This window comes from Cynocephalus volans, chromosome 7, assembly GCF_027409185.1.
Source record: "Cynocephalus volans isolate mCynVol1 chromosome 7, mCynVol1.pri, whole genome shotgun sequence".
NCBI classification, from domain to species: Eukaryota; Metazoa; Chordata; class Mammalia; order Dermoptera; family Cynocephalidae; genus Cynocephalus; species Cynocephalus volans.
In genome coordinates this window covers 61,376,012-61,389,836 of record NC_084466.1, presented here as the reverse complement: position 1 = coordinate 61,389,836, position 13,825 = coordinate 61,376,012, and the positions used below count along the sequence as shown (strand labels likewise).

At 36.2% G+C, this 13,825-nt stretch overlaps 1 protein-coding gene across 1 annotated transcript in view; it reads left to right on the top strand.

Moving 5' to 3' along the window:
- The first annotated feature begins 8,378 nt into the window (after positions 1-8,378).
- The window catches only part of ENOX1 (ecto-NOX disulfide-thiol exchanger 1), a 186,975-nt gene continuing 181,528 nt past the window's right edge, over positions 8,379-13,825 (top strand). Inside the window, exons 1-2 of the mRNA XM_063102878.1 lie at positions 8,379-8,454; positions 9,269-9,406. Coding sequence (XP_062958948.1) covers positions 8,442-8,454; positions 9,269-9,406 — 151 coding nt within the window. The 5' untranslated portion in view covers positions 8,379-8,441. The remainder of the gene's footprint in view (positions 8,455-9,268; positions 9,407-13,825) is intronic.

Sequence of the window (13,825 nt, the reverse complement as noted above, 5' to 3'; positions counted from 1 at the left end):
GACTCTAACTAGGACTTTTTGGAAAATAGATAACTCATTTACCAGAGTTTCCAGCCATTTCAGGATCAGTTATTTACCCACTACAATTAAAATGTTCCGCTTTGTAGTTTAATATGTTTTCCATGTTTTGTTCAAGGTGTGAAATGAGTACATAATGAAAAAAGTGAGCACAAAACAGCACAAATTATAAAATTATATATTGTCTGTTTTTCTTTCTATAAAAGATGATAATATTTACAGAAATTGCTTTCTGTATATTAGTGTGGTTGAAAAGACCAGTATGTGACCAATATTGCCTTTCTATACTGTACATGTATAAAAAACTGTTCTTTGACATGTAGCCGTGTCCATGGTTTTTAGAATTCACCTCTCTTGGCTGTGTCTCTGAAGGCTGAAATCTACCTAAAGTCTTGTTCCAGAAGCACTGCCCCCTTTCTCAAAAGGACGGTTTTCCGTGGTCTCTCTTGCTTTTCTCAGCAGTTCATTTGCTGAAATAGCAAAGATTTTTAGTTACAGTTTCTGTTTACTTTGTCTACCATGTAGAACTTCAAATGGGAATGTGAAGAGAAAAAAGAGAGTGTAAACACAGAAAAAGCTTGTCATTTCAGAGGAGGCAAGAATTATCGGAAATGTTCTTATTGACTTTCATTAATTTTTCTGACTTACATAGATGGTAATTAAACTTCAGTATCCTCTTCCAGGGGTAGAAGAGTTACCTTTCCAAGGCCACACATCACTGCAGAAGTAGCATGTAAGGACAGAATTTGGATTTAGATCTCTTGTTCTCTAGACAAGGGCTCAGGTGGAGAAAGAACTCATGAACCATTGAGACTGTTTGAAGCAGTGGCTGCTGTACCCATCGCTAGCTGAGGCTGGTCAGAAACATTCTGGAGACTTCTGTATCTGGAAGAAGTTGGAATGGATGAACTCTCAGGTTTCACCAGCTCTTCAAACCTAGATGCTTTGTGAACCTGGATGTGTTTATTCTGAAACCCAGGGGCTCAGAAGAGCTTTGCTTAAAGTGAGACTCTTAGTTTTAATGGGTCCAGTCTTGTGTTTACTGATGATATTGCTTCCTTTAATAATTCACTCACCAGCAGAGTCAAGCAGTGAAAACTTTTTCTATGGCAGATGTTTTTTGAAAGGTAGAAAACAACATATGACAACAGATTGTGTAATTGGTTGACATCCATTAATGAGGGGGATGAGTTGAGCCATTACATGTTTCTTAAGTAGTCTTCAAGTATAATACTGCCCTTTCAGAAAATCCAAAATAGTCTAAATGTGGAAAGTCCTGAATTTTAAAACCTGTCTATACAAAGACTTTGAAATTACATGTTATCATAGTAGCATCTGGGCATGTTTTCTTTTCTGTTTTTAATGGAAAGAGAGGTACTTTCTCCTTAAGGTCTCAAGATTACTCTTTTATTATTTATTTGATTTAGAAATATAAAGTGTAATTTTTTTCCAAAAGCAAAGGTTTTCTAAGGAAAATCATTTTACCTCTATTATTTCTCTACACTTATATGTTTAATGGCGACTAACATTTTCCTTTGTGTCAAAAGATAATCAGCTTTTATCTGCTCTCCTATCCATGCTAATTGAGTTGTCTCTTTGGCAAATTTGGTCATTTTGCATGATATCAGAGGGAGACCTGATCATTTCTATCTCTGTCTCTCTGTGGAGTTCATTGAAAACAGACATGTCATGGGTAAAACTTTATCCGTTCAGTAACCAGCCCCTCCCTAAGATAGAAGGAAGATAATTTCTAGTTTAAAATTGGCTGCTAGACAAAGTAGAAAAATGGAGGATGTAATCACAGACACATAATGGAATTTTGTGTTTGAGAAATGGCCAGATCTGCTTTTTATCCTCTCTAGTGCATGCCAAATTGAAACTTCTCCTTTCTTCCAATGATTTCACTTCTTTAATCCTGTACATATATGCCTTTGTTACAGTAATGTACTGCTTAATGGATCTGGAGATGCAGTTATTTATAGATTTCGGCTCATTCAAAGAGCAGCTGCAAGAAGTCTCACAAAAGGAGAGCATCACTGTAACCTGCTTATGACCTTACATTGGTTGCCAGGGAGGTGTGGAATCTTAAATCTTAGAGGATGACTTGTTAAGTGCACCAAAAGCTTATCTTAAAAGATCTGACAGATTTTTAAAAATGTCTTTCTTTGACACTTTAAATTCATCTGTGTTCTAGTTTCCAAGAAAAATTTCCCCCTTACGTTATTTAGCTTTTAAACCTCCAAGCTTTGGGATTGAATCCTGGAACTGAAGTTTTCCTCCTGTGTTCCATTATTACTTCCCTCTTTTCCTTTTTTTCTTCATTTTTATTTTCAATCATTCCTTCCTTCCATGCATGTATTCATTTGAATATATATATATACATATAAAATATTTATTATATATATAATTTAACAAGTGTTTTATAAGTTTATAAATATAATGTGTGTGTGTATATATCTATGAAGATAGAAAATCTACCACATTCTAGGTACAGTGCTTGATAGCTGCAGAGTATGCAAAGGTGACTAGTTTCCTTAATCATCCTAGGCTTATAGATTATTAGGGAGATAAAGATAAACAACTAATTGGAATATGAAGTGGCAAGTCCGGGCATAGAAAAAGGTACAGAGGCTATGGGAGCACAGAGCATGGTGTACATATTTCCTTTGTCTTCTTGTCTTAAAGGGAGAACTGAAAAAGTACTTAGAATAGGAGTGGATAAATCTTCCTTCAGGTACATTGTGATGTGATGTATACCAAATTGTGACACTTCTGAAAACTTTTGAAGAGTTCAGTGATTTTATAAATATTTAAGTAATAAGTTGTATATTAAAGAAGACCTCTTGATTTCATGGACTTGGTAGAAAGTACTGTAGTGTTCACCCCCATCTGAACTGATCTTTGCCTGGCTCCTTCCTTGGCCCATATCGTTTCTAAGAGGTGACTTTCCATCACTGAGAAGGAGCTTTTTAGCTTTATTTGACATGATATTCCTACTTTACAGTCTTGTCAGAAATTTCCTATAATATGCCTAATCTATATCTCTTCTTCAAAACCTTAATCTTGTTATTTCCCATTAATCAGCACATATTGATCATTAATTAATAGCATCCTGTATACTTAACAGCTTGAAAACTTTATCATGCTTTATTGTGTAGGATCTTAGGTAATCATCGTCTGCTTCCTCTTCATTATCCTCTTTAAGCTCTCTCTTCTAAGTGCCCCCGTCAACACCCCAAAATTTACTCCTATCCAAGAATTAAGGAGCAATGTAGACTTTGCTGACACTTCTTTAGAGGGGACAGGGGAAAGATGTACATCACATGCTTCCCAGTGAACCACCTGAAATTTCTGCTTTGGTCATATTTCTTCTCTGTAGTCCCTTTTTCTTTTGTGGACACCAAAGATCTTTTCTTCCCTTTCAAGGCACTCAGCTTTTGTGTTCTGTTTCACAACACTTTGTAGAGCAATTCCACTGTGCCCCAAACTTGCAGATTCAACTCATCTCCCTGATCAGTAAAACAAAACACCCAGTAGTTAACAGGACCTATTCTCCTTAGAAGCCTGTTTAGTAACTGTATTAGTCTGTTTATGTTGCTTATAAAAAAAAATACTGGAAACTAGGTGATTTATAAAGAAAAACAACATTTATTGCTTACAGTTTCTGAGGCTGGGAAGTCCGAAGTCCATCTGGCGGTGGCGACAGTGACCCAGGGGTCTCACTCTGCAAGATGGTGGAAGCAGAGAGAACAGCAAGAAAGGCAGACTCTCTTCTCTCTTCTTTTAGAATCCTCAGAACCACACCCCTGACCACCATTTTTAATCCATTCACTACTACATAGTGCTACAATCCAGTCACTTCTTTAAGGCTCTACCTTTCAGTTACTGTAATAGGATTTCCCACCCTTTTATCAGTCACAGTAGGGGCTAAGTTTTCTAATACATAAAGCCTGGGAGACACAATTTAAGCTTCAACAAGTTTTGGGGGGACATACTTCAACCAACTACAGTAACCCTCTATGATAATTAGAGCATGCCCTTTGAGCTCCTTTTTTATTTGAAGAGGTAGTAAGAATTTTACAAAACCGACAAAAGACATGGAGATTTTTAGTTGTTCTTCACTGGAAAGATCGGTCTACAATTGCTGTTTACCGTTACAGGAGGCAGAAGTGTCTCCTTTATTATCCACAGACCAGTTGCTTAAAAATCATGGAGTTAATACATAAGTAACACCTATTAACAATATTCTATATTGTTTTAAACTATAGATCATTTTCGTAACTTCAAGAGAGTACCCTATGGATTACATGAAGATTAAAGTTAAATAACTTGGTGATAGAAGAGGAGAATGAACTTTGGATGGAAATGTATTTTTTTTTTTTTACTATAAATATAAACTATGAAGAATTCCTATAAAATAAGGTTTCAGATATCATATGAAATAGGTTTCCTCTGGTAACAACTCTTTACAAAAACTTAATAAACTGATTTTCTCACTGTCATCATTTTGATATTGAAGTAGGTATGAACCTAAGGATTAGATCAAACAAAATATTATTATTTTTATTTTTTTAACAAAAAGAATTTTTAATGCCTACTGATCTCTACCTTCTTTAAATAGGATATGTTTTGTGGACTGTTACAGGTGGGTTTTATTATTCACAATGTGTCTGTCTTTTGTACCTATAAAAGCTGGAAAGAGTTAGAAGTGATTATGTTATTAAGAGCGGGAACAGCCCGTGCCCTTTTTTAGGTCAGCTGGTATTTTCATAGGCTTGGTGAGTTTCAAAAACTATTTCTCTCGCTGAAATACTGAGCATAATGCTGAACACTTATGAAATTGGGTATGAAATTTTGTAATTTTGTACTTAAATACATCTTTTTTTTTTTTTTTTTGTCTTTTTTGTGACGGGCCGCACCGTGCTCATCCAGTGAGTGCACCGGCCATCCCTATATAGGATCCGAACCTGCAGCATGAGCGCTGCTGCGCTCCCAACGCCGCACTCTCCTGAGTGCGCCACGGGGTCAGCCCTACTTAAATACATCTTAACAAAGAACAGATTATATATCCATTAAGCCTTAGACAAAACTAAACTCAGTCGTCCTTAGCATTTTGTACATCTGATTGTTTTGTGGTGATCATATCTCACTAAAATTTATAAGTAGAAACTGCCGATTTCATAACTGGTCATGAATCTCTTGAAAGCTTTTATACTTTCATAGGCAGAAAAAAAAACTAGAGAGAAAAAATTTATACATCTTTTACGTTGTATTATATTATTTTATAAAGAAATTATGGAAAATGAAATATTCTGCTACAATTTAGGTGCAGCCCAGAAAACTAGGACAACACTTACTTTTAGAAATATCAAGTGTTGGGCCGAGCCAGTGGCGCACTCGGGAGAGTGCAGCGCTCCCGCCGTGGGTTCGGATCCTATATAGGAACGGCCGGTGCACTCACTGGCTGAGTACCGGTCATGAAAAAGACAAAAAGAAAAGAAATATCAAGTGTTACTGTTTTAAAGTTAATTACATAATGATCCACCAGAACACAAAGATTTGAGGGTACCTTAATGGGAATGCCACACTTCCAGATAAAATAATAATAATTATTGCCTGCTATATTCGAAGTGCTCTATTAGCTGTAATGTTTAACTCCTCACATATGTGTTTGAATAAATATCATTAAGAATATTAATCTTTTCTATAGTTTAGGAGTAAGAAAACTAAGGCAGAAAAATTGATGTGAATGATAAATTAGGTGTTATGGTCTTGAATCATTTAAGGAGGCAGGTATTCAATAGGAAGGATAGATGTTAGTAAAGTACAAAAAATAGCCCTTGCAGCTATTCATAAATTACTAGGTAGTAATTAATTAAAAGTATCACCTTTCTTCCCAGCCATGTTACCAAATCAATATGCATTTTGTAAATAATGTCATGGTAGTCTTGAGACTATTGGAAGTGCCTAAGATGTGACAAGAACTCAACTTTGGAATCACTATCCTAGCTAGGTACATGATAACCACATGAAGTTGTGTCATTAAAACCTTTGAATTGGAAGATTGAAGAAATGTAATAAATTGAATGTCATAGTGTTCGACTGGGGGACAAATCAAGGTTTACAAACCACATCCTGCCAACAGAGCAATGCTTTTTTTCAATGAAACAGTCACAGTTTGTTAAGATGGCCATGAAAAGTGTAGGTAGAAACTATGGGTCTCCAGGACATTTGATGCCCCTTTCTAGGACTGTAATCACTAAGGTGAAAACTGCCATTGGAACAGGCAGTTATAGAGCCAAGGAAAGTTAACGCCATTCCTAAAACACTCTAGCAAAAAGTCAAGGTGAAACATGGCTGGTCAGGCACAAGTCATAAAGCCTACAAAGTGAAGGGATGTTCCCTGATATAGTGTTCCAGAGCTACAGACTCATTACACAGAAAAAAAGGTGTGATTAATGCCCATTTGGGGAGAATCCAAGCTAGAAGGAAGCCAGCCAACTAAACTTCATTTGGAGAGATAAGTAAGACAAATAGTGACCTTGCGATGATCTGAAACAGCTCTACTGCAGGGCCATTTGAACAAAAGAATGAGCACAGTCTAGCCTGACTCTGCCTTGGTGCTCTGAAGTGGTTGGAGATGGAGACAGAAAAGTGCTTTGAGGTTTGATCATAGAAATATTGCTGATGAATGGATAGCTACAGGGCAGACATTTAGGTTAGCTGCATATTTCTTATGCTACTGAATTTATTTTATATGGTAAGAATCTCTTTGTCTGATGACACTCATTACGTAAGAAAATTGATCCACAGTATATAAGCAAGTTCTGAATTCATTTTGGTAGTAGAGTTTAATGGCAAGGTCTAAATATTTATTCGGAATACAATTTGCTCCCAAAGTTGAAATCATTCACTGCTAGATGATGAAGATGTTTCATCTTCCTGATAAACAATTGTAAAAAAAAAAAATTCTCACTGTCCTCTAGTTGAGGGCTACGGATTTGTTGAGACCATAAAATTCATTTACTCATTATCCACTATCCTTGAGATATTGAAACCTGAGCTTCCATTTGAATTAAACTTCCGCTCAACTGGCAAGAAGTTCTTTGTGACAGTCCAGTGGTCAAGAGATTACTGATTCTTGTACCTAAGAATCAAAGAAATAAAAGAACATACCATAAAAAGTTCAAACCTCACATTAGATTAATTGACTAACCATAACATCTAATTCTAAAATTATTAACAGAAACATAGATTAGAAAAATTTCCAAATTTATACCAAAATAAAAGCAAGTGTTTAAACTCAGTTGCTATATTGAGTCTACTTAAGGTAAAACTTGTCAGGTCACTCATCCAAATTTTGAACTGGTGAAAGTACACTTAAAATACGCATGTATGAATGCTCTGTTTTTGCATTTCTGAGGATGGAGAGAAGTCATAGCATTTTATAAATAGTGTGATATTTTGCACTTTGTAACTTTAATGTTTTATTGTTATTTATATTTATTAGAAAAATGCTTTAAAAATCTAATTTAAATACACACACACACACACACACACACACACACATACACACACACACACACACATACACACACACACACACACACACACACTGTGCGATTCTAAGGAAAAGTCAGACCAAACAAATTATGGCCAATTAAAATGAACTTTCCATAGAGCTAAAAAAACAAATGCTTTTCCTTTGCTGCCCGACACCCTCCAGATCTTCTTGTAGGGACAGCATGCTATTCTTCCCTTTCGCCTTTTCCGACTATTGTAATGTAGGTACCCTCCTCTTCCAGCCTCACAGCAAGTGGGTTCTTGCTTTTTCTTCCCCCTCCCGACCTTTTCTCTTTCTGAATACATTTCACAGATGGCCATCTTCCAAAGTAACATCAGTTAATTTTTTAACTTAAAAAAATCATGTTTAGCCCAGAGTCTGCCCCTCCATTGATGTGTCGTGTGTCGAAGAGGCTGTGCAAGGACTGATAAGCCCCGTTTGTGAAGGCTCTTCAGTGGGAGCAAGGCATTTGAAGTGCTCACAGACGGTGCTGTTCACTCAGCCAGCCTGGCACAAGGTGAGTGGAAGACCCGCACATCTCACAGGGCTCCGAAATGGAGCCGCAGGACAGCTGCCGAGGGACAGGAAGCAGATTTACTTCTGTGCCTGCGTCTGAACATTGTTCTGTGTTGTTTGTTTTTGTTATTGAATAGACAACAATTTGTCCCTTGAAGTTCTCTCTCAGTTAACTATTATGGTGTCTCACCACACTTCGTCCCCTTTTGCAGAATCCGATGACCTCCGAAGGGACCCCGCACTCAGCCATCAAAGTGCTCCTGCCCCGCACGATGCTCGTAATTCAGTGGTAGATGCAGGTGGAGTTGAGAGCATTGCCCAGTGTCCCCAGGAGCTTCCTCAGATGATGGCTGCAGGTAAATGTCGATGGCTAGCACAGGACACAAACAAGGCATTTTAAGTTCTTAGTGGAAAAGCTTGCTCGGCCATGAAAATATCCGTTGAACCAGGAGCCTGGGCCCTGCAAGAAATTAGGCTGTGGAACTAGTGAAAATCAAGAGCATTAAATCAAGGTTGACACATTCTGCTGTTTTTAGCTTTGCGTTATTTGTTTTTTAATTTTATTTGTTGGGTTTTTTGTTTTTTGTTTTTTTAATGAAAGTCAGCATTTATGAAAGTCACCATAGGTAGACACCTACATTTGCTTAATGTGATGATGTAAAAGTTTGTAAAGGAAGGAATATGTTATAAAGTAACACTGAATTAATTCACCAGTTTTACTACTTGACAACTGTTTATCTAGTAGATAGTTAGAAGGCATGCCTTCTTGAGAATTTCACCTGGAAACAGATGAATTTATTTATTCTTAGTCTACTAAGCCAGTTGACTTGCTTTACCAAGAGAGTATTACTGCTTTGCCTCTCAACCTTGTAACTTAACTAATGTTGTTTCACCGGCAGAAGGAAGCAATTCTTCAGTTTTTTCCAGGGGTACCTCCTTAATGTCATGCTGTGTATAATATAAACTACATGTCATTAAATTTCCTCCGAGAAAGTATTTGGAAACGCTTTATGTTTATGTCTGGAGAAAACATTGCTGTAGATCATAGTGCTTTATTTTTCTGTGGTTTGGGAATGTGTTAAATGAAGCCTCACATCTCTAGAAATGTGATTTCCTTTAAAACAAACACCCTTGCCTATTGATTGTAAGTCAGTTTGTTTTTCCCCACAGCAGCCGATGGTTTGGGGAGCATAGCAATAGACACAACCCAGCTCAACATGTCCGTGACGGGTCCGACAGCCTGGGCCACAGCCATGAATAACTTGGGCATGGTTCCTGTGGGGTTGCCTGGACAGCAGCTCGTGTCTGGTAAGCTCTCTCCTGGTTTCGAAGACACTTGCAGCCGTGCCAAAGGGTGCGGGTGACAGGTGCCCGGTAATCTCTTCAGCAGCTAGTGTTGAACATGGTCTTTGATGTACAACTGGAGCATGTTTGGCAGGTTATGGTTGAGATTCTTTTTCTCATCACCTTGTTCTTCTGCCTAGTAGCTGTTCTCAGAAAAAGCCAGCCTGTTTACAGGCAGCATCTATCCTCTGTAGCCTTGCAACATCAGTTGCATCTTTTAGATTGGCAAATAGAATGGCTAGTATTTGCCCTCCAATTTGCAAACCGCATTCACATACATTATCTTCCCTTTGAGATAGGTAGATATTTATTTTTGTTGTTGCTCTTTTCATGTTTCCATTTTACAAATAAGGAAACAGAAGACCAGAGTTTAGGTGACTTTTCTGGCATTGAAGAAGCAGAGCTAGAAACTCAGCTCAACGAACACTAAATTCCATGTGTTCTGTCTATCACACTTTGGAATCATAATACAATGTATTTAATAGAGAACATGTCTAGAAATATCACAAAATCAAAGGTCATTTAAAATATTTCATTGTTTAATTTAATACGTGTTTATTGAGGATTTTACATGTGCCCTGTAAAAAGTGCTTTGGGAAATAGAATATATATACATATATGGATCCTTGAAGAACCTGTTTCCCTAAATTAAAAAAAACAGCAATCAAAAACAACAGTAGAAATAATGTGTAGAATCGGGTGTTAAGTAGTGGCACAGACTAGTCAAGTAGTAATTATCAGATCAATCACTGGGGCTCTGAGGGAAGATGTTAGTCCTGAAGGTGGAACTTGAGCTGACTCTGGAGGGATAAATAGGATTTGAATATTCATCACTCACTCATTCATTCATTCACTCACTCATTCAACAAATATTCATGGAGGCACTGTCCTGTTGCAGGGGCTCCAGTGGTAAACAAAACAGGCATGGCCCCTGCCCTCTCAGAATTTGAATGGAGAGGTAACAGTTATTATGCTGTGGTCATTATTATTAATGGCAGAAGAACAATTTACTTTGGGTTGTCAAGTTAGGTGAGGGTAGATTGTGTGCCCTTAAGAGAAACCAATTGCCTTTGAAATGTTTCTGAGTTCTGCACCCTCAAACCTGTCTACTTTGTGTTGACCAAGCATTTGGTTTCCTTTTTTGTTAATAGTGACCATAGATGAAAAATTCTAAATTAGCTATAATAAATTTTATATATGTGTGTCTATATATGTGTACATGTATGTATATATGTATACAGATGTATGTGCACATATATATATACATATATAAATAAATATATGGTTTCTTTTTTAATATAACAAGAAAGAACATGAGAGTGGACAGGAGACAGGGCAAAGCGGTAGACAGAGAAAAAAGAAAGACAAAGATTGAGTTATGAAACATACTTAGAATATTTCTACAATTTCCAAAAATGCTATAAAATTCATACATGGAAGATTAATCTGCTGCAGGGGTGTGTGTATATAAATGACATTTCCAATGATTTGAACATGTGTTTTCCAGGCCCCTTTTCCCTAAAGCTAATCTAGGCAGATATTTCCTTCCAATAACTTCAGAGTAAAGATTTCCATTTTTTCCACCCATTTTCCTATCTGCCTAACAAAAACATTCATATAGCAGAAATTACTTTTTTCTCGTCTCACCTCCCACTTCGCTCAGAAAATGTTGTGCGACTTCTAGAGTAAGCCAAAACCTTGATAATTCATTATTTTTCTTATGATTTGAGCTTTCTGACATTTTACCCATGACCAATTTACGATTTTCCCAGCAACCTGCCATGAAAAGAATTACAGCCCTACTCGTTATAGAAGATTTACCATATCTGCCCTGAATTACGCTATCTCCTGTATTAGCCAAATTGCTTAAACTGTTTTCGAGCCTTTCAGGGTCTTTCTGGGCTTCCCTCCATCATCTCTGCAGCTGACAATTTAACTGCACTTTGCTTTGTTCTCAGGGCCACCAGCTTATTACATTTGTTGACACAATCTCAGGGTGAGGTTCTATTGTATTTGGTTAGTGTTTTTGTATTTCCTTCCCATCTTTTTTCTACACAAATATTTCAATCATATTGAATATAAAATTTTATTTAATGAATTTTTGTTAACATCTTGTCCTAAACCATTTTTCCATTTTATAATTTTATATTAAAAAAATTAAAATGATTCATCAAGTAAATAACCATTCTACTGTTTACATTTAGGCTGTTTCTATGTTTTCACTCTTACTAGCCAAATTCCTTTAGAGAACTTGATCTCTCTGAGCATGTGAAAGCATTTTACCTTTCCATAAAATGGTAATCATATCTATTTCATGGAACTGTTGTGAGACTTAAATGTGATAACTTACATAAAATAACTCATATAGTAGCTCTATATAGTAAGCATTCATTAAACATTAGCTCTTATTTTTTCCTTTCTTTTTCCTGGTTTTTTTTTTTTTTTAACAGAGAATGATACAATTAACATTTTTATGCATAGGAATTTTCAACAGCTAGAATTATTTTCCTTGAACAGAATACTAAATGTAGAACTAGTAGATCAAAAGAAATGAACATTTAATTTCCAAAATATGCATATGTATTTAATATTTACTAATTTGAAATGAAATATGGCATCCTATTATTTTACCTTAAATATTTTTATAACTACCTTTGTTTATTTTCCTTTTCCCATTTCTTTTCTATTTACATTTCCTCTTTTGTTATTATTATTTAGATTATTCTCATGCTATATCTGTTTATCATGATAGGTTCTTGGTAATTTAAAAAATTGGTTTATATTTGTCCATTTGTTAAGCATTTTAATCTTTTGACTTAATATTTCCTAAAAACATTTATCTAGTTTGTTTTTTGCCCCTTAATGTTGATTCTTTTAAAAAATTTTTATGTTTATTTTTTTCTTTATTTCTTCATTCTACTTCTAAATACAGAAAGGTTTGCCTTCTCTAGAAATTGATATATAATGCAATTTTCCACATCCCCACTGACTTACTTCTGCCTTTTATCAGAGATATATCCTTATGTATATTTTTATCTATTTCTGAGGTATCTTCTCTGTACTACTAATTTGTTTTTATTCCAGCGCCACTTTGTTCCAGTTCATACAGTTCTACAGTATGTTTACATGGAGAATCTGGTGCTCTTTGACTGTGTAGAATCCTTTGTTTCTTTTCAACACAGCAGCACAGCCACAGGAGCTGCCTGGCACTCAGTGCCTTGGCTGCCTCTGGAGTTCTTCAGCGTGACTGCAGAATGTTAGCAGCAGACTTCAATGTTTCTGAGAAATCCTCTGTAAAACATCTCTGACAGGATTATGGAGAGGCTGGATTTTATGAGTACTTGGCTTTCTCCCAAAGTTTCCAGTATCTCTAAATGACCAACCACTCTTCCCATATTTGTTAAAATTAAACTGACACTAAATCCCATTTCTCACTGCTGCTTCCATTTATTGAGAGATTAAAATTATCAGCAACGCAAGGCATAAATTTTTCATATTCTCTGATTTTATCAGAAGGATTTCTCAAGAAATCAAATCATTCATTACTGTTATGCCATGGCTTTCTGATGTGCTGTTGTGTGCTCGCAGTCACACTCTTCCATTTCCCTCCCTTACACTGAATGTTCCCCACGTGATTCCATTCCCACTTCTATGAACTTCCCTGTTTATCTTCTTTATATGAAGTGCTACTTGAGATCATTACACTGAATTTGTTTTCTTCTTCTAAAACATACCATTATATTGTTATTACCCCAGCCCCAAATCCCATACTCCAAAGTCTCGGTTTCTCTATGAGATAGTATTTACCTCCATATATTATTGTTTCATGTTTGTTTCGTTCACCCTACTTTGTCTTACTTTTGTGAAGTTTTTTGGTTGTTGATTAATTTCTGTCATTAATACTTGGTGTATTGGTATAGATCCAGGTTTTCTAAACTGGTCTGTTGGAATATTAGTGTCCCACAGTGGATATTAGTAAGTATTTAGGTAGCCTAACAATGGTGGCAAACTCTAGCTTGAACAAAGGTAAATTGCTTTCTTTGTGGATTTTCTCAAAGGCTTTACTATGCTAGTGTGTAATGTGCTGTTTTAAAAGAATAGGATCTAGAATGTAGGATTCCCCAAATTTAATTTAGCCTTTAAAAAAATACCTGTTAGCATCCCTTGAGACACTAGTATATAGCTATCTAAACCAAAATTTCCCTGTCGACAGCTTAGATGATCCTCTACTACCATCCCTCTTTCTATGCCCATATATAATTTCCTTCATGTGATCTAGTTTACAATATTGTTTGCTTGTCTTTGTGCTGAACAGTGTCACTCCTTAATCTCAAGTTTCAAAATAACTCCCTCATGGTCAGGTCCTGCCTGAAATCTTCTCAG